Source organism: Euwallacea fornicatus, chromosome 26 (genome assembly GCF_040115645.1).
Source record: "Euwallacea fornicatus isolate EFF26 chromosome 26, ASM4011564v1, whole genome shotgun sequence".
Taxonomy (NCBI): Eukaryota; Metazoa; Arthropoda; class Insecta; order Coleoptera; family Curculionidae; genus Euwallacea; species Euwallacea fornicatus.
The window spans coordinates 1,050,637-1,075,478 of NC_089566.1; the positions used below are offsets into that span (position 1 = coordinate 1,050,637).

General features: G+C 36.6%; 2 protein-coding genes across 2 annotated transcripts in view; one reads left to right on the forward strand and one right to left on the reverse strand.

The window, feature by feature from the left end:
- The window catches only part of LOC136347038 (uncharacterized), a 31,260-nt gene extending 17,010 nt beyond the window's left edge, over window positions 1–14,250 (forward strand). The window contains exons 2-11 of the mRNA XM_066296667.1: window positions 2,287–2,552; window positions 2,614–2,880; window positions 6,548–6,724; window positions 6,787–7,049; window positions 7,101–7,467; window positions 7,522–7,668; window positions 7,723–7,888; window positions 8,877–9,087; window positions 9,149–9,569; window positions 13,281–14,250. Of these exons, the coding sequence (XP_066152764.1) occupies window positions 2,287–2,552; window positions 2,614–2,880; window positions 6,548–6,724; window positions 6,787–7,049; window positions 7,101–7,467; window positions 7,522–7,668; window positions 7,723–7,888; window positions 8,877–9,087; window positions 9,149–9,569; window positions 13,281–13,407 (2,412 nt within the window). The 3' untranslated portion in view covers window positions 13,408–14,250. The remainder of the gene's footprint in view (window positions 1–2,286; window positions 2,553–2,613; window positions 2,881–6,547; window positions 6,725–6,786; window positions 7,050–7,100; window positions 7,468–7,521; window positions 7,669–7,722; window positions 7,889–8,876; window positions 9,088–9,148; window positions 9,570–13,280) is intronic.
- Window positions 14,251–23,375: 9,125 nt separating this feature from the next.
- LOC136347060 (uncharacterized) lies at window positions 23,376–24,579 on the reverse strand. The gene is made up of 5 exons (XM_066296692.1): window positions 24,474–24,579; window positions 24,228–24,412; window positions 24,085–24,171; window positions 23,760–24,030; window positions 23,376–23,696 (listed from the first exon to the last, which is right to left on the reverse strand). Exons 1-4 carry the CDS (start codon window positions 24,566–24,568, stop codon window positions 23,801–23,803), a joined length of 597 nt encoding a protein of 198 aa, XP_066152789.1. The 5' UTR covers window positions 24,569–24,579; the 3' UTR covers window positions 23,376–23,696; window positions 23,760–23,800.
- Between the last annotated feature and the right edge of the window lie 263 nt (window positions 24,580–24,842).

The following is a 24,842-nucleotide window of genomic DNA, read 5'->3' on the forward strand; positions in this document are numbered from 1 at the left end:
CGACTCTTTATCAATATGTTTGGTGACTTAAAAAACCGTTATGAAGCTCATTTGCGTGGAAATGGTGAACATCTTGAACGTTTAAATTGCAGAGATGAAAAAATAAATCTAATTTTTATTTTTGGTACTGCTCATTTCGGCGGATGTTGTAATATGGTGCCACTTGCACGATATTATCCGACTTCCAAGTTCTGTCCTCCATATTTTCCTGTACAGGGTTATTCCCCGTATTTTTGCTCGACCGTAGAATCTTTATTTTTGGAAATAGAGAAAAATAGTTAAGACCAATTTTTAGTTTTTATTGTGAATTATCAGAATCCGCCATCGGATGAAACGAACGAGCATCGTAAAGCTGTCAAAATATTGCAAGTTGTGTTTCCTTTTTTAAATAGAACACCCTGTATATTTATACTTTTTTGGAATCTGCTCGCCTCTCTGATTTCAAATATATATATATATATATATATACATATATATGTATAGTTTAACTTGGGACCAGTTATTTTTGAAGATTCCTTAACTGAGCAAAAATATAAAAAATACTTAGAAAATGATATTGAAAACCTTTTAGAAGACGTACCAAATCGAGGAGGGTTTATCTGGTTACACGATGGGGCGCCTCCACATAATGTCCGAAGTGTCACTAATTTCCTAAATATTAAGTACCAGATGTGGATAGGCAGACATGGACTAATTAGGTGGCCAGCGAATAGTCCCGATTTAAATGTAATTGATATCTTTTTATGGGATTTTCTAAAAAACAAAACTTATTGCCACATTCCTGAAAATGTCGAAATGCTTCAAAATGAATTAAACGAAGGAATTTTGTTGCTTAACACAGAAAATAACGATTTTATTAGTAATGCATTATTAAAATGGAAAACTAACACAACCAATGTTGCGAAGCGCAAGGAGGTTGTATAGAAATATAGAAAACTTACTTAAGAACTGTTAAAATATAAAACGTTAGTAGTCACTTGTTAATTTTTTGTTTAAATAATGTTTTCCCATGACAACTTTGATTTGAGAATGAAAGTTTTAAACGTCCCCATAGGGCACAGGGCTAGAACAGGTGTATGAGATATGTATTTGAAATCGAGGAGCAGATTCCAAAAAGGTATAAATATACAGGGTGTTCTATTAAAAAAAACACAACTTGCCATTTTTTGACAGCTTTACGATGCTCGTTCGTTTCATCCGATGGCGGATCCCGATAACTCACAGTAAAAACTAAAACATTTATCTCGACTATTTTTTTCTATTTCCAAAAACAATGATTCTATGGCGGAGGAAAAATGTGGGCAGCAACCCTTTACATGTTTTCTATTGTCTTGCGATTTCTCGGCTATAACGCTCGGTATACCTCGGTTTAAACAATTTTTAATAACCATAGTTGCCCGAAGTCAACCTGAAAATTCAACCAAGAGTGTAAAAACGCGAGGAAGTATGGGCACAAGAGAACACGAGAGATTTCTACGTTACCAAGAACTCAAGTATTGAAAGCCTCGAGAAACGTCCATGGGCGTCTCACTAACTAAAGGGAGACTATCGGCCGGATCCTTATCTAGCAATCAGCAAGAATGGGCTATTCAGCAGTTGTGCCACTACATCGAAGACATCGCAACGTTGAAATACTAATTTCCTTGAACGAATGAGCCGTTTTGAAGGCGACCAGCATCAAAATCATTTTGTTATCGTTAAAATTCATCTCGAAAAGGACGCCGCACATAGGCGTGGAAAGGGGGTACGTTTCGAAACAATTGTCATTTTTAAACTTTTTTGCCGAAGACCTCGTTTAACGGTTTTTCAAAGATCTTGGGAACAGAAGCAACCTTTTCACCTTTTTCGTGCTCATTTTGAAATCTTTCACAAATCAAGCTTAAAATGGAATACTTCGAGACATAATGGAAATTAACGCCCAGTATTAGAGTATAATTTCCACGGTTGAATATAACGAGTTAAATAAGTCACCTGGTAAGGTTTCTTAATAAGTGGCGATTAGCGGAGTAACCTTACAGGTGAAAGTAATAAAAGTAGGTGATGAGACGGCGAGTTATTGACTCTTTTGCCTCCAACAGCGCACTTTCTTTTGCCGGCTCGACGCTCGGTCTTTTAACTGCCAGATGCTCCCGATTGGAAAATTATAGATTAAAAAATAAGAATGGAATGTTTCGATTGTTAATTACATTTTTTTTTTTTTTGTGAATCACCGAACCGGCCCAGACTGCTAACATGAAACATACGCTACGTTGTCCGAGTGGTTTCAACCAAACGTTCTCTTTGCAGATCGCACTTCCAGCGGTGCTAATTTTTGCGCTCGGGGTTGCAGAGGAGCCAGCAAAAGTTGCTTTACCTTTTCACACTCGCACCGAATTAAAAGTGTCCAGAAGCCTCAATTCGGACGCCACTCAAACCCTAAACGTCCTCACCAAGGACGGAAGCGTCGCTCAGCTAATAGTCAAGAGAAGGAACAGGTCGAGCGCAAGCGGCGGTCAAGATAAATCAACCCCCGGCAGCTACGTACAAATCGCATCGAGCGACCAGGGCAGAAGGTATTTCACCCGACAATCGTTATCTATAAAGTAATAACCGGGTTATGAATGCTGTTTTTAGTCAGGATACGAGAAACATCAGAAAGTTAGGAGTAAACCCTTCCAACACGTTTTACTTCCCTCAGGAGAAGTCCGAGAAGTACCCCCCATCCGAAGACAAGCCCAATTCTTCTTCAAAGTTTGTCCCGAATTGGATACCCCTATCCCACATGTATTATCAACCCGGAACTGTCGTAAAACTGAACTCATTGGCGCTAATGAGAAATTCTAGCGACTTCAACGCCAGATCAACTAGCAAGGGACTGGGCAATGTGATAGATAGTGATAGGTGAGTATTTAGAGATTTAATAAAGGCGTTCGCTTGAGTAATTGCGGTAATATGTTTGTTCCATCAGAATGGTTCCTCGTTAGTTTTAAACTATTCTGATCCGATCTAATAGTTATAGGTCAGAATTAAATGTCAATAAAGATGCTTTTTATCGTAGCGGAATTTCTCTTTTTAGACTTGTGTAAATTGGATTGCCAGGTATTAAGGCAATCTTTTTTCTATTAACGCTAAAAGGATCGAAATTTAACTGTTTAATGTGTCGTTCGAACAGGTACCTGCGCGTGTACAGGGTGTCCCATTACACTTTTAAACGCCTTCAGCAGAATATCCAAACTATGTCAAAAATGTTTAGATGTGAACGGAAATCAGTTTCAACATTTGCTTCAATTTGCATCATTATGCAGTTAAAGAAAAATGGTAAATTTGTTATTGTTAGTGATATATTCATGTTCCAAAAATAAAATTATATCTTGAGCCCCTTTATAATTCATATCGTGAATTAGATATTAAACATTAACATAATTATTGACAATTATAATTGTCACTAATTGTTTTGTTTTAGAATTGGAAAATTAGGGGAATCAAAATAAGTAAAAATATACAGGGTGTCCCATTAAAAAAAGCATAAATTTGGTCCATATCTCGAAAACTAAGAATTATAGATAAAATCTGAGTATGCCACTGGATTCTTCGTAAAAATCTCTATCCGACACCGTTTATACAGTTTCAATAGCTTAACACCTATTCAAACTACAGGGGGGGGGGGCCCAAAATACAATATTTTCAAAAACGCCCTGTAGAGCAAAAACTAAGATTGCTGGATCGATTCCGTTAACGTCGTCATTAGTTTCACTAAAAAGTGACGCAGGTTCGCGAAAACCGCATCTCTTTATCTTTGTTAATATCCCTAAGATTACAACGAAAATGGGACACACTGTACAGTGTGCGTCATTGATAGAGGCACATTTCTTTAAGCAGCAAACGAAACCTTCATAAGGTGAGGGATTAATTGCGCTAGTAATAACACTGGTTTGGCCCTTATGGCACTGGGTCACTAGAGAGATTTTACGCACGATGCAATACAGAACTGTAAGAGGTAATTGACGTAAAATTTAATTTTATATCTCCTTTTTGGCAGCAGTAGAAGCACTTGTGTGTTATCGCCAGCACTGTCACCTTTTTATTACAGTCGTTCCGTAAATTAAACAAAACCAGTCAGTTTATCGTTAGCGCGTATCTTTTACTGTTTATTTTAACAACAGAACTTGTAAGCGGTGGGCGTAAACGTAACCGTTAACTAAGTTTACTATAAACGTTTGGTGTAAACGTAAACTTTAACCGTTCACCCTGTATCTTTACTCGAATAAAATAATTTTACTTTCATTCATATTTTATTATTATTTAACAAAAACAAATAAGAAATTCAACAGCGATACTGTTGAGGCGCAAATTGCGAAATGGTGAAATGATGGCTCTCGTCTGCGTTCAAACTCTTCCTATACTTGCTCTTCGCATCTTTGGTGGCGCACTTCACAAGAGAACAACGTGCTCAGAGATACGTAACATTCTCCGGTGTTGTGCAACTGAAAGTGTCTTTTTACCATTTTCTGTGTGTACCCTCAAGTCAAACTTTACGGTTCACAATCACATAATATTTCATTTCGATCTTTCGAAACTTCAACCCCGCCACTGATTTTGGATTTTTCTCAGTATATTTTGTTTAGTACTCATAAACAATTGCAAAACTATGAGATCAAACAGAAACAGTAATACAGAACAAATAGCATTTGGGAACACCAGACCATGACGTACTCATGATATGTGTAATCTTGGTTACGTATCAAATGAAGATACTTTTCGCCTTTGCATGCGAAATGAAATACTTTAGGCAGCGATTAGTTGCTTACAACATCAAAAAACTTCTATGTGAAGTCCGCCGATAATATTATTTTTTCGTAATTACTTCAGTTCGTTAATGTACGAGGGTATTCCCAGAAGCATTCGACATTTACATGTAGATAGCGAGTTTTGGTAAAGAAAATGCTTATATTACGAAGACCTAATCTTAAAGAGCTTATGTTCAAAGTTTGAGGGTGCTACGCTGATATGCGTTTGCCTTGGGGTCGTTTTTAGTGAACGCTCTTAAAGATTTTGTGAACATGGGAAAAGTGGGTCATCGATACTTGATTCAATATTTTCATTGGAAATGTCTTAGCTCATCCAACAGAGTTAGATTCCACTCTTGGGGTATCGATTCCTTCGTTACCAACCGTAAGATATCGAATGGCGGAGTTTAAACGCGGTCGTCCGAGCTTGTCGCAGCGTTTGACCCCACGACACTCCAGATCTAAACACTCCAGAAATTGCGATGAAAATCTATAAAACTGTACTGATAGATAGGCATTTCGAAAAGTACTGTACGTAGCATTTTAACGGAATAATTGGCTATGAGAAAGCTGTGCCCAAGATGAACAAAAACAGTGCCGTCAACACGTTTCAAGGTAGTGTTTGGCGAAGTTTCGCGGCAATAAAACCGAGTTTTTGCGTCGATTCATAACCACGAAAGAAACATGGGTTGGCCATTTCGCACTAGAGCTAAAAGAACGGTTAAAACAATGAATTCAAAGGGGAGAATCGGCTCCAAAGAGAGCGAGAACCGTTCCATCTGTAGGGAAGGTTTTGTCGCTAATTTCTCGAGATCCATGCGAAATAATTTTTTTATTGACCATCTCCCTAAAAGGAAAACAATAAATAAAGAATATTATACAAATTTATTGCAACCTTTAGGCGAATAAATTAGGAAAAAGCGACCGCATTTGGCTAAAAAGAAAGTCTTGTTTCATCAAGACAGCGCACCACTCCACACTTCCGTGATCGCGATGACCGAAATCAATCAACTTAGCTTAGCGCTTTGTCCTCGTCCACCCTGTTGGCCCGATTTAGCCCCCTCAGATAATTTTCTCATCCCAAACTTGAAAAACTTGCTCTGTGGAAAGAGATTTGCCGATAATGAGAGGTGCAATTCGAGGTTGATTTTGAAACATTCCTAGCTTCTCACTATAAACAGGGCATAGAAGCTATAAAACATCGACGGGGAAAGTGTGTCAGTCTCACAGGGGACTGTGTTGAGAAATAATATCATATTAATTTTTTTTTCTTTAACTGTTAGGTCTGGTATTTCTGGGACTATCCTCGTAAATAGAACTAACTTTTACTACTTGAAGTAAGGTGCAATTTCAAAATAGCAATAACGTTAGAGAAATATTGAATTAAGCGTGCCCAAATGTCTCTGATTGTACAGAAAATTTGTTTTGTGCGACAAGTGGTTTAAATTTGTAGTTTTTAGCGTTTACGTAGAAGTAGGTACAGCGTTTGCGAAATAAGTGCTAAAATTATAAAATGAAAATTTGCAAGCAAGATTTGACAAGAAAAATGTATTGTCACTGTTAGATAGAGAATAAAATTGAGTCTAAATAGCTCAAATTAAGCCGCAAAATAAAGCAGAGACAGTAATTTGAGAAAACGAAGCAAAAATCAGATTTTTATTACTCACTTTATGCTCATTGCGCTCTACGTACTTCTGTCTAAACCTTAAAAATTACCATCTTAAAATCCGTCTATGTTCATCTTGTAATCATTCCACGTATGTACTAATGCTTACTTTCAGAATACCTCACGTGATTCCGAAGCCAGTGAACATAAGGTCGAGCGAGGTATTCGTAAAAGGGACAGATAAGAAGCGTGCCAGATCAGTAATGCAACTGGACAGTGACGGTATTCCAGTGATCCACGGAGTTCGAGTGCCAGACGACCCGAATGACACCAAAGTATGGAGGAATGCTAGGTAATGTGCTCTCGATTTTTTAGCTAAAATTCCGTGACCCGACATATCTTTAATGCCCTCAGGGTAATAAACGGAGAGTTGGTTCCTTATGAAAAGGACTATAAACCCCCAGCCGCAATTCCTGTTGGCGAGCTGGTTTATGCCAATCAGGTGGCCGAAAAGGAAATTCAGGAGAAATCCGTTGGGCCTTTTTCGAAGGAAGATAACTTTAAAAATATAGAAAAAAGGAAGAATTCTATGGGACCTTTTAGCGTAAAAGATAATATTGCCCCGCAAGAGAGTGGGAGAAGTGACAAGGATGATAAATTTGTTCGAATTGGATCTGGTGAGTTTCAATAAACATATTTCCTCAATAAACTCATTGCTTTCTTTTCAGTCGGTTTTGGACCTTTTACAAAGGATGAGAACGGGGGATCGTCCAAAATCAAAATTTTAGACTTCATTAAGGAAGTCAACGAGAAGGAAGCCAAAAAGAACTACCATTCTCGAAAATATAGAGCTTATGACGACTACTATTCGCCTGAACAAACTAGCGGGTTCTCCACCGCTTATGAAAATGCAGAAAATAATGGAAATATTTACGATTACGATGAAAATAGTGAGGTAAAACAAGAGCTAAACGCGAACAGTTATGACAACTACTACGCTAGTTCAAACCCTAATGGACAATTTCAACGACGCATGTTAACTTATCCAACGAGTGAAGTTTATTACCCTGCATCTCAAATGTATAGTCCACCGAGGTAAATGGAATCTAATATTCTTCTATTTAGTCCATTTTAATAATACGATTTCAGCGCAACTAAGCTCAGCCCAGTAACTTTTACCGAGGGGGTAAGAACCCCAGTTCTTCAGTATGCCCATCCAGAATTGGGAGTTCAGCCCGCCAAAGCTACCAGTGAGGAAGATGAATACAACTCGGGAGTTATCAGGGACTCGTACAGGTATAACGAGTGCTCTAGTTGGAGAAGAAATAAAAGACTTCTTCTTATTTTTAGGGAAAAAGATTATACCGCATATGGAGATGTTAACACTGGGAGGCAGCAGCAGAACCGGTACTACACAAACTCAGATAGCAATAGCTTGAGTTTCTACAAGAAGGATGTTTTGAATTATCCATACAACACGTATTATATTAAGCCGAAAACTGAACAGCCACTCTGGGTAAGCAGCTAGTAAGATATATTAAAACTGTAAAATTTATTTAATTTAATTGCAAATGAAGTGCTTGCTCAACTTAAAAGTGATCTAGAAGATTTTCAAGTTCAGGCTCGACTTTTTAAGATACATATATCTGATGCAACGATCTAGAAAAATAGAATGTAACAAAGAATTGCCGGCATTCTACAAAAAATTGGTCCTATTTTTGGATTAAAGGTCGTCACATAATAGTACTCTTATGACGTCATTTTTCACAAAAAAGTCAACACTTACAAGGCTTTTCTAAATATATAGCGCGAGTTTAAGGGAATATTCTCTAATTCAAGATAAGATAGAAATTGTGAATTCCACTTAAAGATTAATCTCATTTATTTTATTGTTTTGACTTGTGTTAAGTGTGTTCAGAAATGTGTGAGAGTTTGGATTTCAATTTTAAATCAGACAACGAACCGAGGACCAAAACAATATTAAGAAACAAAAATTTTGAATTTTTAGGTGCTGCATTCGAATTATTAATAAAATTTGCCAAAACGTACTGGGCGTTATTATTTTTGTGAACAATTGCGCCTGCGCAACTCCGCACACACTTTTTTAAAATTTCTGAATGAGCTCCGAAAAGTCTAAAAGGCACACTGTGGAATTGTTATTAATAAAAAAAAATCGATTAAAAATTTTTAAAAAAATCAAAAATTGATTTTAGTTTTGAACTTCAACACACTGTATTTCAAAAATGAAGTGATTCCGGGCATACGTTTAAAGGAACTTTTTTTCTTACTTGATTTAAGGAATAACCCATTACCAGAGCACTGTATATTTAGGCAACATCTTGTATAAGATACAGGGTGTAATAGTGCGGCATTTAAGAAAACCCGCTCGCTCTTATTCTAATTTGTTTGGGGGCTATAGATGATAAAAAGCCAAAAAGTGTTAAGAAGTCCTATTTGAAGAGTTCATATTTCGAAAATCATGACTCTTTTTGAATCTCTTTCAGCTTAAAATCACTGAAAGCATCAAAGACAACGTCCAAAACGGCATTCAAAACATGCAAAAGCTTACTAGGCCAGTGTTCGAACCCTTAGTTGAAGCTACGCACAAAATATCCCACAATCTAGGGTTCGGAGGGGTAAATGCCCAAAGAGCTGATGAAAAAGTAGGGCTGATTGCTCCAGTAGCAGGAACATCGGTAATTTTACCTGCACTGGGTGAGCTAATTACAAGGCCAAAGTTCGACGGATTTATTCTAATTAACATTTTATCTTAAAGGTTTAGTGGCAGGTGGGGCCGCCCTGGGCCTCGGAGCGGCCGCAATGGGAAGATTTTTCAGCCCCGTCGAAAGCATGAGAGCAATGCAAGATTTAAATTCCCAAAAGATGAAGACCCTCGAAGACATCGACCCTCAAAATTTGGTGTTCATTGTGGAAAATACGGACAGGCTGAGGAACGAAGACGGGGACGCGACCAGCGGCATTAAGGGTCGAATCAAGAGAAGTTTGTTGATCGAAGATGACGCCGATCTACAGATGACGGATCTGATGAAGAAGGCCGGAAAACTAAATGGATTGATGAATCCAGAGTTTTGGGCAGACACTCCATGCTCAAAGCAAATATTTTGCCAGGTGATGCTGCGGCAACATCCCGACGAGGTAGTCTTCATGGAGAAGAAGATGATACGGCTTATTTCTTCGTGAGTATTTCCGAAGGATGACGTCTATTAATAAATTTATACGCATCATCGATAATTGCTAGTTATTCTTGCATAGTAGAAAGTAAGTTTTTCGACATCAAGCAGCAAGCCGCTAAAAATTCCATCTGGGTCAACGAAAGTTATATCGATTTCAAGTTCAAGAATTCTATTAATATATGGTACTTGGTTCTGGGCAAAATGTCACGTGGAAGTAAAAAACGGAAATATCAATCACTTGCTAATAGCGATGTTTGGAATTCCATAGTCTATAAACCAGAGAAATCTTATATAAACGGATTTTTTGGACACACCGCGTACTTTCTACAAATCAATTTGAATAAATACTGTATTATAATCATCACTTCGAGAAATTCTTTATCGGAAAGTGAAACTGAGGAAATCGTCAGAGTTTATCTGAAAAGGAATGTAAGTGCAGTTATGTAATTTAATCTTCATTTGGTTTGTTTAGACAAATTACGTTAACTCGCGTGTCACATAATATTTTAATTAACCATCGTAATGCCTGAAAAAGGCCAAGTCAGTACAGTAATCAAGATATTATTGTATTCAACTGCATTTCAAGACTATTAATCCTGCGGCGGAACCGATTTGAAAAAATTACACAAGCGGCGGCATGCGGCTTTTAACCGCGGCGTGTAAAAAATCGTTTTTTTTTTGCTTAAAACCGCGTTTCAACCAGTTAAAATGGCTTATAGGAGCTCAAATTACCAATTTGTTTTAAACGGTTTGAAAGAAGTTTGATTGTTTTACGAGGGTGGGCTCAGAAGTACCCGGACTTCACATTTAAAGAGAAAAAGTTGGAAAATGTTACATCATTTCCTAACATAGTCCCCTTCGAGATTTACGCACTTTTCCCAGCGATCTTCTATAGCTTTGTGCCCTTTCGCTTAAGTAGCTACAAACGTTTCGAAAGAGGCATCGACCTCGGACTTCACGTCTTCGTTATTGGCAAATATTTTTCCATCGAGTTTTTCAAGTTTGGAAATGGAAAATCAGCCGAAAGAAATCTGGCGAATAGGCTGGGCGAGGGTAAAGTTCTTAATCAAGCTGATTGGTTTTGACTATCGCGATGAGCCAAGTGTGGGCTGGTGCGTTGTTTTGATGGAACAAACTTTCTTTTCCGTCAAATGCGGTCCCTAATTTCTTAGCTTAAAGGCCAAAATAAATTTGTATAATATTCTTCGTTTATTGTTTTTCTTCTAGGAAAATAGTCAAGAAAAATGATCCCACTGGCATCCCAAAAAATTAACACCATCACCTTTCTTGCAGATTAAACGGGCTTTGCCTCCTTTGGGGCCGATTCTCCCCTTTAAGTCCATTATTTTGCCGTTTTTCCGTCTCAGTGGTGAATTGACACAAAAACTCGGTTTTATTGCCGCGGAATTTTGCCTAATGCTCCCTTGAAACATCCTCATAGTGCTTTGCGTTTATTTTGCGTAGTTTTCTCCTAGCCAATTATTCGATCAAAATGCGATCTACAGTACTTTTCGAAACACCTATCTACCACAGTTTTGTAGATTTTCGCCACAATTTCTGGAGTGTTTAGATCTGGAGTGTCGTTGGGTCGACCACTGCGAAGATCGCGTTAAGAGCTCGGACGACCGCGTTTAAACTCTGCCATTCGATATTTTACGGTTGGTAACGAAGGACCAGATCTTCCAACACAGTTTTCTGGATTTTCACCACAGTTTCTAGAGTTATCTGTTCTGGAGTGTCAATGGATCGACCACTGCCAAATTCCTCTTGGCATCTCATACGACTGTGTTAAACTCTGTCACCCAGTTTTAACAGTTCTTAGCGAAGGGCCAGTTTTCCCCACAATAGATTCTAACTCCGCTTTTGATGTTGGATTGTCTAAATTCTTTCAAATAAAAGTATTGAATCACGACCAATTTTTCAAGGCAAAATTTTTACAAAAAAATCGCTATCAATACAGGGTGTTTCAGAATAGTATGTCATAAATTTAAAGGGTGATTCTATGAGTGATTTTGAGAAAAAAAAGCTTATATGAACATAAGTCTATTTTCGCTTTCTGTATGAAATACTGGGTGTTAAAATTTGCTATATATTTTTTAATAAGTCCGGATCTGCATTAAATATTTTTATCAAACTTGGTGGGCGTAAGTTAGGTGCAGAAATATATGTTTTAAAAGAAAAACGAATTTTTATATGCAAGCAGTGGCGCCCCCAAGGCTATGACCCTGATTATTTTTTGTGAAAAATGATACGCCGCTGCTTTTTCAAAAAATAAAAATCATCCATAACTGTTGTGAAGTTATTACTGGTTTCCTAACTTATCTAATACTTTATAGTGACTTTTTGTTTAACAGTGCCCTGTATTATTTATTTCTGTACTTAAAGGTGCGTATTGTTCTCTTTTCAACGATAAATTCCTTTTTTTAATGTATTAAAGGTATTTGAAACTCTCTTACTAGTTGAGCTCTTGTTAACTAGAAATTTTTGAAAGCTTCGAAAAAAGTTATTTAGGAATGGGCTTTTCCGTATATATAGACTATTTCCAAAGAAATTTTTGGATATATCTAAAATTTTCTTTTAAAGAATCAGTTCAGGTAAAGAAGTATTTCTCTCTTCCCGAAAGAAATGAAAGGAGATAAGTGTTATATGGAAGTTTTAACGTAAACCTTTTCGAAATTTTGCAATTCTGAGGTCATGCCGCGTTTAAGTTTTTTCGAAAAAAATGTTGGAATATTTTTGAGATTTTTCAACCGTTTTCCTTTTTATTAATACACTCCAGTTTCGGTTCAGGTACAAGAAGCAAAATTTCCTTTAGAAATTGAGAAATTTCTCACTGCTCATAAATTCATATTAAGCGTCAGTTTTTGGTGTGTGCAAAGGGATATTTTTCATTTGTTTTTCCATGATTTTGTACCCATTTTGAAAGGAATTTTTGGAAATTTCTGGTATTTTCCTACAATTTTAGTTAGTACGTTTTCTACAAAAGCAAAATTAAATTACAGTATTGAAACAGATTTTGTGAATTAAGGAGAAATTCTCTTTAATTTATTGATAATGTATATACGGGATGTTCGATAAAGGGATAGAAAGTTTTCAATGGGGGATGCACAGGGTGATTTTGAATTTATACGACCATATTTATCCCTATACGTTTTTAAAATGTTGGCCAAGAGAGGAGAGTAGCAGGAATTTCTTATGTAGAGTAGTAGGAATTTCTTATGAAATTTATAAACTTTTTAAATTTTGTGTTTTAATTTTATTTACGCTATAACTTGTAAACAAACGAAAATCGGATAACAACATTTGAGTTTTTTTACATTTATTTTTCATGTACAACACGCTCCTGAAGTTTGGCACGATCCTCCCGACTCACCCTGTATAATTGTTTGCAACAATAATGTTCAAATCATATTTTTGTCATTATACATTATGAGAATATTTTTAAATATACCTCGGAGAGTGACAAGTATATAATATTAAAATTATCAACCTAATTGCATCAATACAATTAGTTCATGTGAAAATCTACGAAGGTTGATATTCCAAAAACAACGAGGCTTTGTATAAGGATAAATAAGGTTTTATAGATTTAAAATGACCTCATTTATCTTTCATCGAAAACTTCCTGTCTCTTTACCAAACACCCTGTACACACTTGATTAAAACTCACCTTTTTTTCAATATCTATCCAGCTTACAGAGGTTATTGTTTTAGATTGCATCCCGATATGGCCCAGTCAGTATCCCATCATCTGCAGGAAGTAATGGACGCCATCAAACAGCAGGACTGTGCCAGATTTTCTTGCATCCGGAAATTTCCGTTTCCCGCCCGGGCGGCGTAAATATGGAAAAGATTGCGAAGGGCGAAGAAAACGGAGAAGGTTTTTCTTGTTTTCGTTGAAGCCGAAAAACATTGAGGGCAGATATATTATTGAGCATCTGATGTGTTTAAAATTCTATTTTGGACAGGAAAACGTTAACTATCTAGAGCAGTCAGAGTGATCCAGTTTCATCTAAATATCTCTGAGATTGTTTTTTGTAAAATGCCAGCAACGATTTGTAATGAAAATTCATATTTAAAGAAATGGCTTTATGTGTTGCGATGATATTTATTGAATAAATGTAACTTTAAGCTATACATAGGTATTACTTTACATACGTATACTGATTTTGACTAAATTGCTCGGTACGAATCGAGTGCTACAAATCGCGGCCACCTTTTGCATTCAGTTTGAACAGGGTGAGAAGACCCAAATCGCAATTAGATTTCTTTTTCATAGTCTATGATAACGTGGAGCCTTTAGAATGATGTTTTACCTCGTTTGGAATATAATTTCGATTCTGCCAAATTCAAGGAATTTCTGATTTTGCGGATTGTGACCATTTCTGAGGGCCCTAGGTATAGATATCTGTATAATATTAACAATATTATTGAAGTTACCTATTGTATTATATATTATATATTATATATTGTATAATCCAACTAAGTTTTTTTCATATATTGAAGAGGTTTTCATAAATCTTAATTCTCGATATCTCAAATTGCTGTAAATACTGCTTATCATAATCGTAAAAGGTTGTCGAATCACGGTGATTTAGATATTAATTATACCTATGTTTTAAGTGCGTGCCAAATATTGTAATGCATGTGTACCTACAGATGTAATATATTTTTTATTAGAATACACGGTATTTAATGTACAGGGTGCGCCAACTAAAACGAAACAGAGCTGTTTTCGCGCTTGACACTTGAAGAGTCGTGCAAAAATGCTCGGACACGTCAACTTTAGCGTGGAGGAGGAAGATTTTTTTATTAGACATTCACGGCGATCGCCTTCACCCCCTGAGCAGGGGACGAACCACCCCTAAAATTTCAAATGGGAAGGGGGGTCACGTGAGACCTAAAATTGAAGGCTTTTTGAAGGTCTTTATGGCGACACAAAAATTTCTTACTTTGGAGCGGCCGCTGGGGATTAAATCGATTGTTTCTTCATTAACACTTCGATTACAAAATACAAAAGCGCCTAAATCAATTGTCCAAAATGATGTCCGGTAACGTCCTGACAGTGAAATAAGTTTGCTTCGAGTCGCTGTCGCAGCTACTGGGGTATTTCGGGGGTGATTTGGCGGCGTTCGTTAACAACGCGTTCTCGCAAAATTTTTATATTCCCTGGAGAAGTCGAATACGGTTTCGACTTGAGATGACCCCACAAGAAAGAATCTAATGGACTCAAATCTGGAGAACTCGCGGGCCGTTCAATCCAATGACCAGGAAAATTTTCATTTAGAAAGTGCCTAACCGCTAAAGCACAGTGCGGTGGTGCACCATCTAGTTGAAACATCAATTAGTTTTCTGGATAATCCGGATTATTTTCCACCAGATCTACTAGTTGGGGATAAGCAAAGTCTTCCAGCAATTGAAGATCAATCTCGCCAGTCAAATTTTCGGGAATAAAGTATGGTCGGGTAATGTGGTCTTAAAAGTGCCCGCCCAAACATTTAATCTTTGAGGGTGTTCTGTGTGCGCTTTGTGGAAGATATCTGGATTGATATCTACAGTTGTGACTTTTAACAATGCCCTTTGAAGAAGAACTTGCTTCATCCGAAAAGCAGATGTTGAATATAAAATTGTGGTTTTCAGTGGCTCTTGGAGAAGTTTAATTTTTCAGGGGTGAAATTGATGTGATTTTAAAAGTCTGCGAATGCTGGTTGCGCTCGTTCCAGTGGAAGTCGACAATTGTCTCGTACTAGTTGTAGGTTTTGAAACCATTTACCCTAAAACCCCTATCTCCGCCGCTTCATTTCTTACAGGGCGTGTACGATTTGTTTTTACGTTAAGATTGAACCAGTTTCTCTAAACTTCTGTACTAATTCCAGCACACACTTTCGGCTTACATGCTTGTCCCCATAACGTTTATTTCTTAAAAACGGTTACACACTTAGAAATTTCAATTTTGCTACTTTATCAGCTAGTCAAACGCTATTTTGCAGTAGTGTCCATTCTTTAACTCATGCTTGAGGAGGGCGGGAATTAGCAACCCCTAATTTTGTATTCTTCAGAACTTTTTCCTGCAATAGCCGATTTCAACAAAACTTCGTTTTTAAATACTAAACATAATTTAACATTCTCTTTCGCTCTTGTCATTTTTTCCTACAACCGACAGTTTGCGTAAAAATGTAATAATAGTTTTTTTTATATACAAATAAAAAAAACTATTATTTTCCGCCATTTTGAGGCCCGAATATTTGGACAGGAAAGGCCCGAAATGAAAATTTTCATACAAGGATCCCCCTCTAAAATAGCTGGTAGAATGCCCTGTTAAAAGATTTGACCATATTTTCGGAACACCTTGTATAACACTTAATAGGTTTATTTCCTACCGTTAGTTTATTACGATAATGTAAAAATTGAAAATAGTTTTCATGTAAAACGGTCTTGTTAGGATTAGCGATTTACCTTCCATAAATAATAGTATTAAAACACGGTATTAACATTATTTTTTTTTAGAATATCATAGAGTTATTCTCTTATTGCACATCTGGTAGATAACTAATTAAAAAAATAATTTGCGATTAAAAACAAATAACAACTTATTCTCTACTACTATTTGCCAGAAGAATTGCCGAAACTCGTTGCTCAACCCATTTTTGATAAACTAATAGTATATCTTAGAGAATTAATTAGGATTCCTGGTTTATGTCTTAATTGTTGGACAACGTTTGTTATTCTCAATTTTAATTCTGAAATGTCATTGCATGGAATTTCCTAGCTTCACTTTTCGCATATGCTTAAAAGAAAAATCCAATATAGTTAAATTCCTATTTTAATGTAAAGTTAAAATTTAATTTCAGTTTAAATTAAAAACCATTAAACTTAGAGACTACCTGCATAATGCGAAAAGCATTTTCAATTTTTAAATTGCCATATTAAGCTAATGGCAAGAGATAGACATGCTAAGTGTTACGTAAAACATATTTAGAAATTTCCCTACGGCACAAAACCGCGAAAATATACAGGATGTCCCATTTGAAATATAACCAGTTACGTCAATAAACGTTAAAATCCGACAGTCATAGGTATTCATTTTAAATTTCCAAAAAAATCGTGAAGAAGTCCTGGAAGAAGAGGTTTTGTTGCACACCCGGATTTTCAAAAACGAAAAAGTTATTGCAAAATGAAATGCGATCAAGATAAAACGATCACATCGTACAATTTCGAAAACTGGTGCGTTCAAGTTCGTTGCTAAGAAACATAAAGTGAAATTGAAAATGCATTTTTCTAGCAATAATATAAATAATATAAATAAATATAATAAAAATATTGAAACCAAGCCGGCATCAAAACCACTCAGTATCGCCAATTTTTCGTATACAGGGTGTTCTCAAAGTTGAGTCATTTATTTGAAAGCTAGTAGAACTCGTAAAGAAAAGTTGGTTTACCAAAAACCCAAACTCAAGTTAGGACATTTTTTGAGAACGTAGTTTTCATAACTTTAATTGGGATATCTAAAATTACACAGAAGTAAAAACAAATCAAAAGCTAAAGTTCTTGTGGGGAAAACACGATGTATCATTGATGATCAGTGAAAACACCTTTCTGTAAAATACTGGGTGATTCCATATAAGTTTGACTCAGTGTGTATGAATTAAGTTCAGATTTTCACTTCAATAGTTTTGCACTTGCGCACTCTCCTCCGAAAAAATAAAGTTTTCGTTGCAGCAATTTTGAAAATATTTTTCGTTCATTCGAAAAATTCGAACGTCTGAATTAGTCTGAGCAATTATTTTTTCCGATCAAAGAGTATTTTAAACTAAATATATGAGGATCCATCTTTCAGCATAACTGCTTGGAGCAAATCATATTGGAGAATGATGATGTCCGTTTGTGAAGGGTGATCATATATTTCCCCTCATCCCTGGGTCTTCATAGAGTGCGGCGGTCAATAGCGCCAGCCGTCCATATGTGGGATATTATATGGGACAAGATAAAATAAGAAGTACAGATGACCACATGAAGATGCGTATAGCTCTGCAATGAGGCAGATGGCGCTTTACATATGGCAACATAAATCGTATTGTGATATTTCCATATTAATCAACATGAGTGGGTTACGTATAAGTGATAATGAAACTAACATTTCTTTGAAGTATTATAGAAATGAACCTTTGTTATGGAACTCCGCCAAGGAGGAATATAAAAAAAGAGAAGCTCCTAGGAGAAGTATTAAATTCACAAAATTTCACAATCATCCATGTCAATAACAAATTTTAAAATTTACGAAGCTCACGCACGCTAAATAAGTGAATATGCAAAAAGTAGTGATTCTATTGAAGATATGTACAGGGTGTAACATAAATAGGGGTTTTTCTTTTTACACGTCATAGACCTCAAAGAATTAAACAATATTTGTACATAACATTTTTTCGAAATCTCAAAAACGACCGAAACATGCGCCTACGAAAGTTTTAATAAGTGCTACATCTTTAGCTACTACTCACCCCAGGACTGGCTTCAAAAGGCGTTCGAAATTGTCTCCATTGGTTCCATTTGCACAAACTGTTGTTAGAAGAGGTGGTTTTCCTCTAATTATTTCTGCAAGCGTTTTCCATCCGTTCACGCGATTCTTTCACTGTGTTAATTTCACTCGTAGACGCTAAACTTTTCACGTAACCCCACAAATGAAAATCGCATGGATTAAGATCTGGTGATCTTGCGGCCATCTTATTGGTCCGTCGCGACCTGTCCACCTGTTAGGAAATTGATCGTTTGAAAAGTCCCGCATTTCGCGCCTAAAATGAGGTGGAGCACCGTCATGGAAAAATCACATAGATTGTGTAACATTCAAAGGAACATTTTCAAGAAGTTGGGGCAAGTTATGTTCCAGAAAATGGATATAGTCTAAGCCCCTCATTCGATCTGGATGACAAAGAGGTCCGATAAACGTGCTATTAACCATGCCGGCCCAAACATTTAAAGGAAATCTCTGCTGGAAATTAGTTCGGCGAATAGCGTGAGGATTTTCCATTGTTCATACGTGCGTATTTCGAAAATTATTTATTCCCTTAAGGGTAAAAATTGATTCATCCCTTACCAGAATAAACTTAAGGAAATTTTCATTTCGAGCGGTTTCCTACAAGTCACAAAAGTGTACTCTTGGGAGATGGTCTTGTGGTATTAACGATTGAACTCGTTGCACGTGGTAGGGATAAAGTTGGTTTTCATTTAAAATTCTCCACCCTGTCATGTGAGATGTAGGAACTTGCTCTGCGATTCTTCTAGTGTTGGTAGTTGGATTGTCGTGAACGATATCTATAGCATGCTCCTCAATGGATACAATTCTAGGTGGCCTAGGTCTTCCAGCATGTCTACCATGCATTGCTGTTAGGTTTCCGGTTTCGCGAGCTCTTCCAACAAGATAAACAAATCTACGGGCTGCAGGATGATGTCTTTCCGGTAACACTCCCCGTGTATCACTAACATGTCCACCAATTCGCGGTTTGAGTAATTATGGTCCTTTGCCAATTTAATAGTGTCAATAGTGATTGCTTATCACCTGGAGTTAAACTTCACGACTGATTTTTAGGCGGCCTGGGTAAATCATATAAAAACAGTAAATATTAAATACTTTTTGCGTGTTTGCAATAGCTGATAATTTTTTGTGGGACATTCCATTTCCTTTACATTAAATTACTCTTTTATACGGGAATGGATTTAGATTTTATACAAAAACGTATTAAAACTCATCTGCGCATATTTCGATTTTTTTGGGATTTTGAAAAAATGTTATATAAAAATATTGCTAAGTTTTATGAGGTCTATGTCGTGTTTAAAGGAAAACCCCCTATTTATGTTACACTCCGTATAGAGGGACATTTTAAAAACTTGCAACATCTATATCTCAAGAATGAAAAAAGGTTTGAAAACTCCTCCGAACCCTTTTTTACAATAAGTAGGGTGAACCAAAATTATGTGCTTACTAACTTATCCACGTTTACCATCTAGCTCCCAGCCACCCAAACTTGGTAATTTTGAATGGTGTCCACCCACTTGCAATACCTCATTTCAAAGCTCGTTAACGATGTTTCACGATCGTATTAACTAACATCACATCGGTTTAAGCAGTTATCGATTTATCAAATAAAAAGCTATAGAATGTTTGCATTGACCTTTTATTTAATTAAATGCTCAAAATGGTTTCCGTTATTTTCCAGACAAGAATCGAGCCAACTTTCCAATTCCCGACGAACTTTAGCCAAGATTTCCTTTGATATAGTCTGGCATGCTTGAATTATTCTTTCTCGTAGTTTCCCAATTGAGTCAGGCTGAGTTTGAAAGGCGACAGATTTTAGGTGAGCTTATAAAAAAAAATCAAGTGGTGTTGGGTCTGGAGATCTTGGTGACCACTTTATAGACCCTCGTCTACCAAGCCATTTGTTTGGATAATGGTTATCTAATCGTTACCTAAATGGAACCACGTAGCGAGGAAGTGCTCTGCTCTGTTGAAAATGTAGCAAATTCGCACTTAAAGACATATTTCCTTGCTTGTCAGTCTGGTTTTGTAGTTCATGAATAATCAAAGGTTTTAATCAAACGCACCATTTAGGTTTCTCTCTACGAATAATGAATCAATAATAACATCCCCAAATATGCGAGCCCAAACATCAAGCTTTTTGGGATACTGGGTGGGGCCTCTAAATATATGTGGGTTTTGCTGACTCCAATAACGACAGTTTTGTTTATTGACGTGTATGTTTAAGTAAAAAGAACAATTATCACTAAAAACCAATGTTTTTTCGACTAGTCGAGGTTCAGCAACAATTCTCTGAGTCATTCATTCACAAAATTAAATTTTCATATCCGGGTCATCGTCACAGACTTTTTTAACGATTTGCATTTTATAAGGATGAAATTTATTCAATATTAATTCCCTCTTAATTGTTTCGTGTGAAAGGTCCATTGCCGTAGCTACCTGACCTATCGATGAAGTAGTGCTCATCCGAAATTGACCGAGACATCCCACTTGAGCTGCTTCGTCAAGGACTCTTGGTCCATTCATTTTCTTATTAAAAGCAGAACCTGTTTTTTGAAATTTAATGACTAGCTGTTGAAGATACTGATTGCTTATATTTCTGCTTTCATATCTGCTATTAAACACAGCATCTGCACTTAGGAAACAACGATTCTCCGAACCATAAAAGGGTATTATTTCTAAACGTTCAGCAGCTGTGGAGGCAATCAAGTGAACGAACACTTTAATGGTACCGATGATCAAAGTTCCAAAAATTGTTAAATGATTTTAGACAAAATCGTCTTGATTCATCTCAGTCCCAAAACGAAATGAAGTAGGTGAACGTCTAAAAGAAGAATTTCGATTAAAAAAAGTTTGCTAATTTAGGGGTACATAATGATTATAATATAAAAAATCTAAATAATTCTAAATTCTTCAAAACCTCGAAATAAAGCATAAAAGTATAATTTGAAATATTAGTCTGCGGTTTAATACGATTGTGAAAATTTACATCTTATTCATATTTTATTTCACAATTCTATAACTGCTGAACAAATATGATGTTGGTTGATGCAGTCGTGAAGCATTTTCACAGAGCTTTGAAATGAGGTATTACCAGTGGGGGGTTGCCATTTAAAGTAACAAAGTTAGGGTGGCTGGGGTTGAGAGGGTAAAGGTGGGTAAGTTAGTAAGTGCACAATTTTGGTTGCCTTCATTTATTATAAAATCAGTGCCGAGGAATTTTTCCAGTCTTTTTTCATTCCTGAAATACAGCCATTGCAAGCTTTTAAAATTTTATCCTATGTTATGACACCAGCCGGTATTGTATATGTGGTAGACACCACGATGTAGATTTGTCAGGATTGAGACAACTCACTAACTCACTGACAACTTTTCCCTTCACTAGTGCTTCCAATGGGGAAGGATAGTACGAGTATTTAGAAAACAAGAAATTCAGCAACAATATTTAACAATCTAATGATAATTTAAATGAATGTGGAATAATGGAATCTCTATGAATCTGGAATATGAATGTCTTTTTGAAGGTGTCTGTCTTTTTTGAATGTGTCCTGACTACTTATACTTCTGTGAGACCATGGGCGTACAACTGATAACATGAATTTATCTAGAGCACATCATTAAGGGTAGTTAATAATTTAAACAGATCTTTGGTCTAAGTTAACTATATTTTGATGATTTTGTCGTTTCAGATAAAGAAATGACGTTTCTTAAATAAACCAGTATTCTAATTGCTCTGTAACATCACCATTAGGTTTTCATGAGCGATCAAATAGGAACAATGTAAGGGGGAAACCGATCCATAGGCGTAACATAGAGTGCTTGGTTTACGGATAAGAAGGTATGCAACACCTGTATATATCTTCAGTAGAAGCACCACTTTTTGGTTTTTCACTTATTTCGCGCGTGCGCACTGCAAATTTTTAAATTTGTTATTTATATGAACGGTTGTGAAATTTGATACATTTAATGTTTCCTCTGAGAGTTCCTTTTTTTTATTCCCTTCATTTGTAGGGTTCCACAGCGAAAATTCATTGCTATGATATCCCAAAAATTTTCAAGTTTCAGAGTCATTCATGCGTGGCCCACTCACGTTGATTACCGCTCCAAGACTGAGTCGGGCAAAAATTATCTATACAGGGTGTTCCGCAATGACGGTCGAATCTTTTAACAGGGTATTCTATCAGCCATTTTACGAGGGGAATCTTTGTGTGAAATTTTTCAATTCGAGCCCTTCCTGTCCAAATATTCGGGTTTCAAAATGGCGGAAAGTAATCGTTTTTTTTTAATTTTTTTAAAACGTTTGCGCTTAGAAATTTTAATTTTGGTACATTATCAGCTAGTCAAACGCTATTTTATAGTGGTGTCTGTTCTCTGACTAATGTTTCTGGAGGGCGGGAATTAGCAACCCTTAATTTTGTATTTTTCAGAACTTTTTCCTTCAATAGCCGATTTCAATAAAACTTCGTTTTTAAATGTTAAACATAATTTAATTTCTTTTCATTCTTGTCATTTTCTCATACAACTAACAGTGTGCGTAAAAAATAGTAATAGTTTTTCTTACCCTATTAAGCTCGTAATCACACCACTAACCATGGGTTAAGAGTAAACATTGAGGAATAAATAGTTTAATTCATTATTAACAATATGAATAAATAAAAATAAATTTGTCTAATCCCCTAAATAATAAAAATAAATTACAACAAGTGTTCAAAATGGTCTCCGGCGCATTCTTGACATAACTGTAGACTTTTAATGAAATTAATATTTACAGACCGTAGAATGTGCACAGATCGCAACCATTAAAAACTCTTTCTTGCAGTTCTTGTACGGTGTTAACTTCTCTTACGTAAATTAAGTCTTTTTTTATTTTTTAAATTATTTTCCGCCATTTTGAGACCCGAATATTTGGACAGGAAGGGCCCAAATTGAAAAATTTCATACAAAGATCCCCCTTAAAATGGCTGGTAGAATGCCCTGTTAAAAGATTTGACGATCATTCCGGAACGCCCTGTATATGAAAATTACATTTTCTATACCAAAACATCATAACACGAGTTATGTGGTCATATGTCAAGGGCTATGTGCATTTTCATGTGGTCATCTGTATTTTTATTTTTGTCTTGTCCCATACATTACCGCACATGCGGACGCCTGGCACCATGGACCACCGCACCCTATAAGAAGCCAGGGATGAGGGATAATGTATAATTGCCTTTCACTAACGGACATCATCATTCTTCAACATAACATGCTCCAAGGGGTTGTGCTGAAAGTTTGATCCTCACATATTTAATTTTATATAAAATATAATACAATAGTGCTTTGGGGGAAAACAGTTGTGTTAAATGAAGAACCATAATTCACATTTGATACCCGAATTCACGATTGTGACGTATTTCGTTTGGATTCGTTTCGACACTTCGTTCACATGCATGTACTGTTCACACGAGGCGTGCCCAACAAAAGTGTGGTTCACGATCGTGGTTCACTACCCGTGTAAACGCGCCTTTAAGGGACACATACTCTGTTGCGACACCAAAACCTGTTCTAGTAAATACAATTAAATTTGAAGCTGATGCATCACCCGTGATACCTGGGATCTGAAGATGACATACAGCTACTAAACATTTTCTGAAATATCTAAAGTTTAAGTCGACTTACACCATTTGTTTATTTACAAGTTGCGACAAATTCTAAAGTTTGTTTAGGTATTCGAACTATTGTCGCACCGAAAACCTTCACATTTCCCTCCTGCTAAGCCCACATTAGCAGCTCGGTCTACCTCTCTAATAACATAATCGTAAGTGTCATCGGCTTGATATCCGAACATCTTAAATGCTTTTAGCAGCACATCGCCAGCATTTACATATTTTTTCGCCTGCTTCGGTTGATGGCAGGCGATGTTTTGAAGACAACCATTATCCCCAGGGGATCCTAAAATCATATTCAATTTCGAGTTAATCTGCAACAAATGCAACAACAGCTTACCGGTTAAATAGCTCAGGAACATGAGTACTTCTTCATCGGTTAAAAACTTGTTTTCCTCGTCTCCATCGACGCTTCGCGAATAATGCTCTAGAATTTGTTCGTAAGCTCATCCAGAAAAGTTTAAATGATAGTTCTATCAATACCACCATCTCCGCCTTTGTGCCCAGCCAATGAGGCTGCAGCGAAAACAAGGGCCTTCAGTAAAACGAGGATTAGCAGATTTGTCAGGTTTAACGAAATCACTTGAGAGCCCATGCCAGTGGTACCATAGCCCCTTGACATTAGATTCGCCGCTAACGAGGTAAGTAGGTTCCTTGCATCAAGTCCTCTAATGATACACTCGTTTGGGTGCTATGCTCGTAATAAGACGCTGTTCGTATTATATTTACCTGCTAGTAATGCTGTTGGATTCGAAGACACTTCCACACACAACACTGCTAATTAATCCAGCAAAACACACCAATGTAGCCCCTTTCGGAGACATTTCTGTTTCAAAGCGTGTGTATCAAGTGACAAAAAACGGAACGTCTGTCTTGTATTTATATAACTTATCAATTTGCTCACATTCGTAGTTTTATTATTTCATTATTGTCGTTTGAGCGTGAAGAGCAAGTCGTCGTTCACCCATTGTGAACAGCCACCGCATTGTGCTCAAACTTTTCCTGATTATGTTCGAGCATTGTTCTTGTGACGGTTGGTGGCAGAAGGAAAATTAGCAGACATTACACCAAAGAAAACGAAAGATTTACTTTCGATTT

What these genes read in the sequence shown, in the direction of transcription:
- LOC136347060 (XM_066296692.1), bottom strand. Translation starts at nt 24,568, where the DNA reads ATGTCTCCGAAAGGGGCTACATTGGTGTGTTTTGCTGGATTAATTAGC. An exon ending in GCACAAAGGCGGAGATGGTG is followed by an intron (nt 24,172 to 24,227) that starts GTATTGATAGAA and finishes AACAAATTCTAG; the next exon opens with AGCATTATTCGCGAAGCGTC. An exon ending in GTTCCTGAGCTATTTAACCG is followed by an intron (nt 24,031 to 24,084) that starts GTAAGCTGTTGT and finishes ATATGATTTTAG; the next exon opens with GATCCCCTGGGGATAATGGT.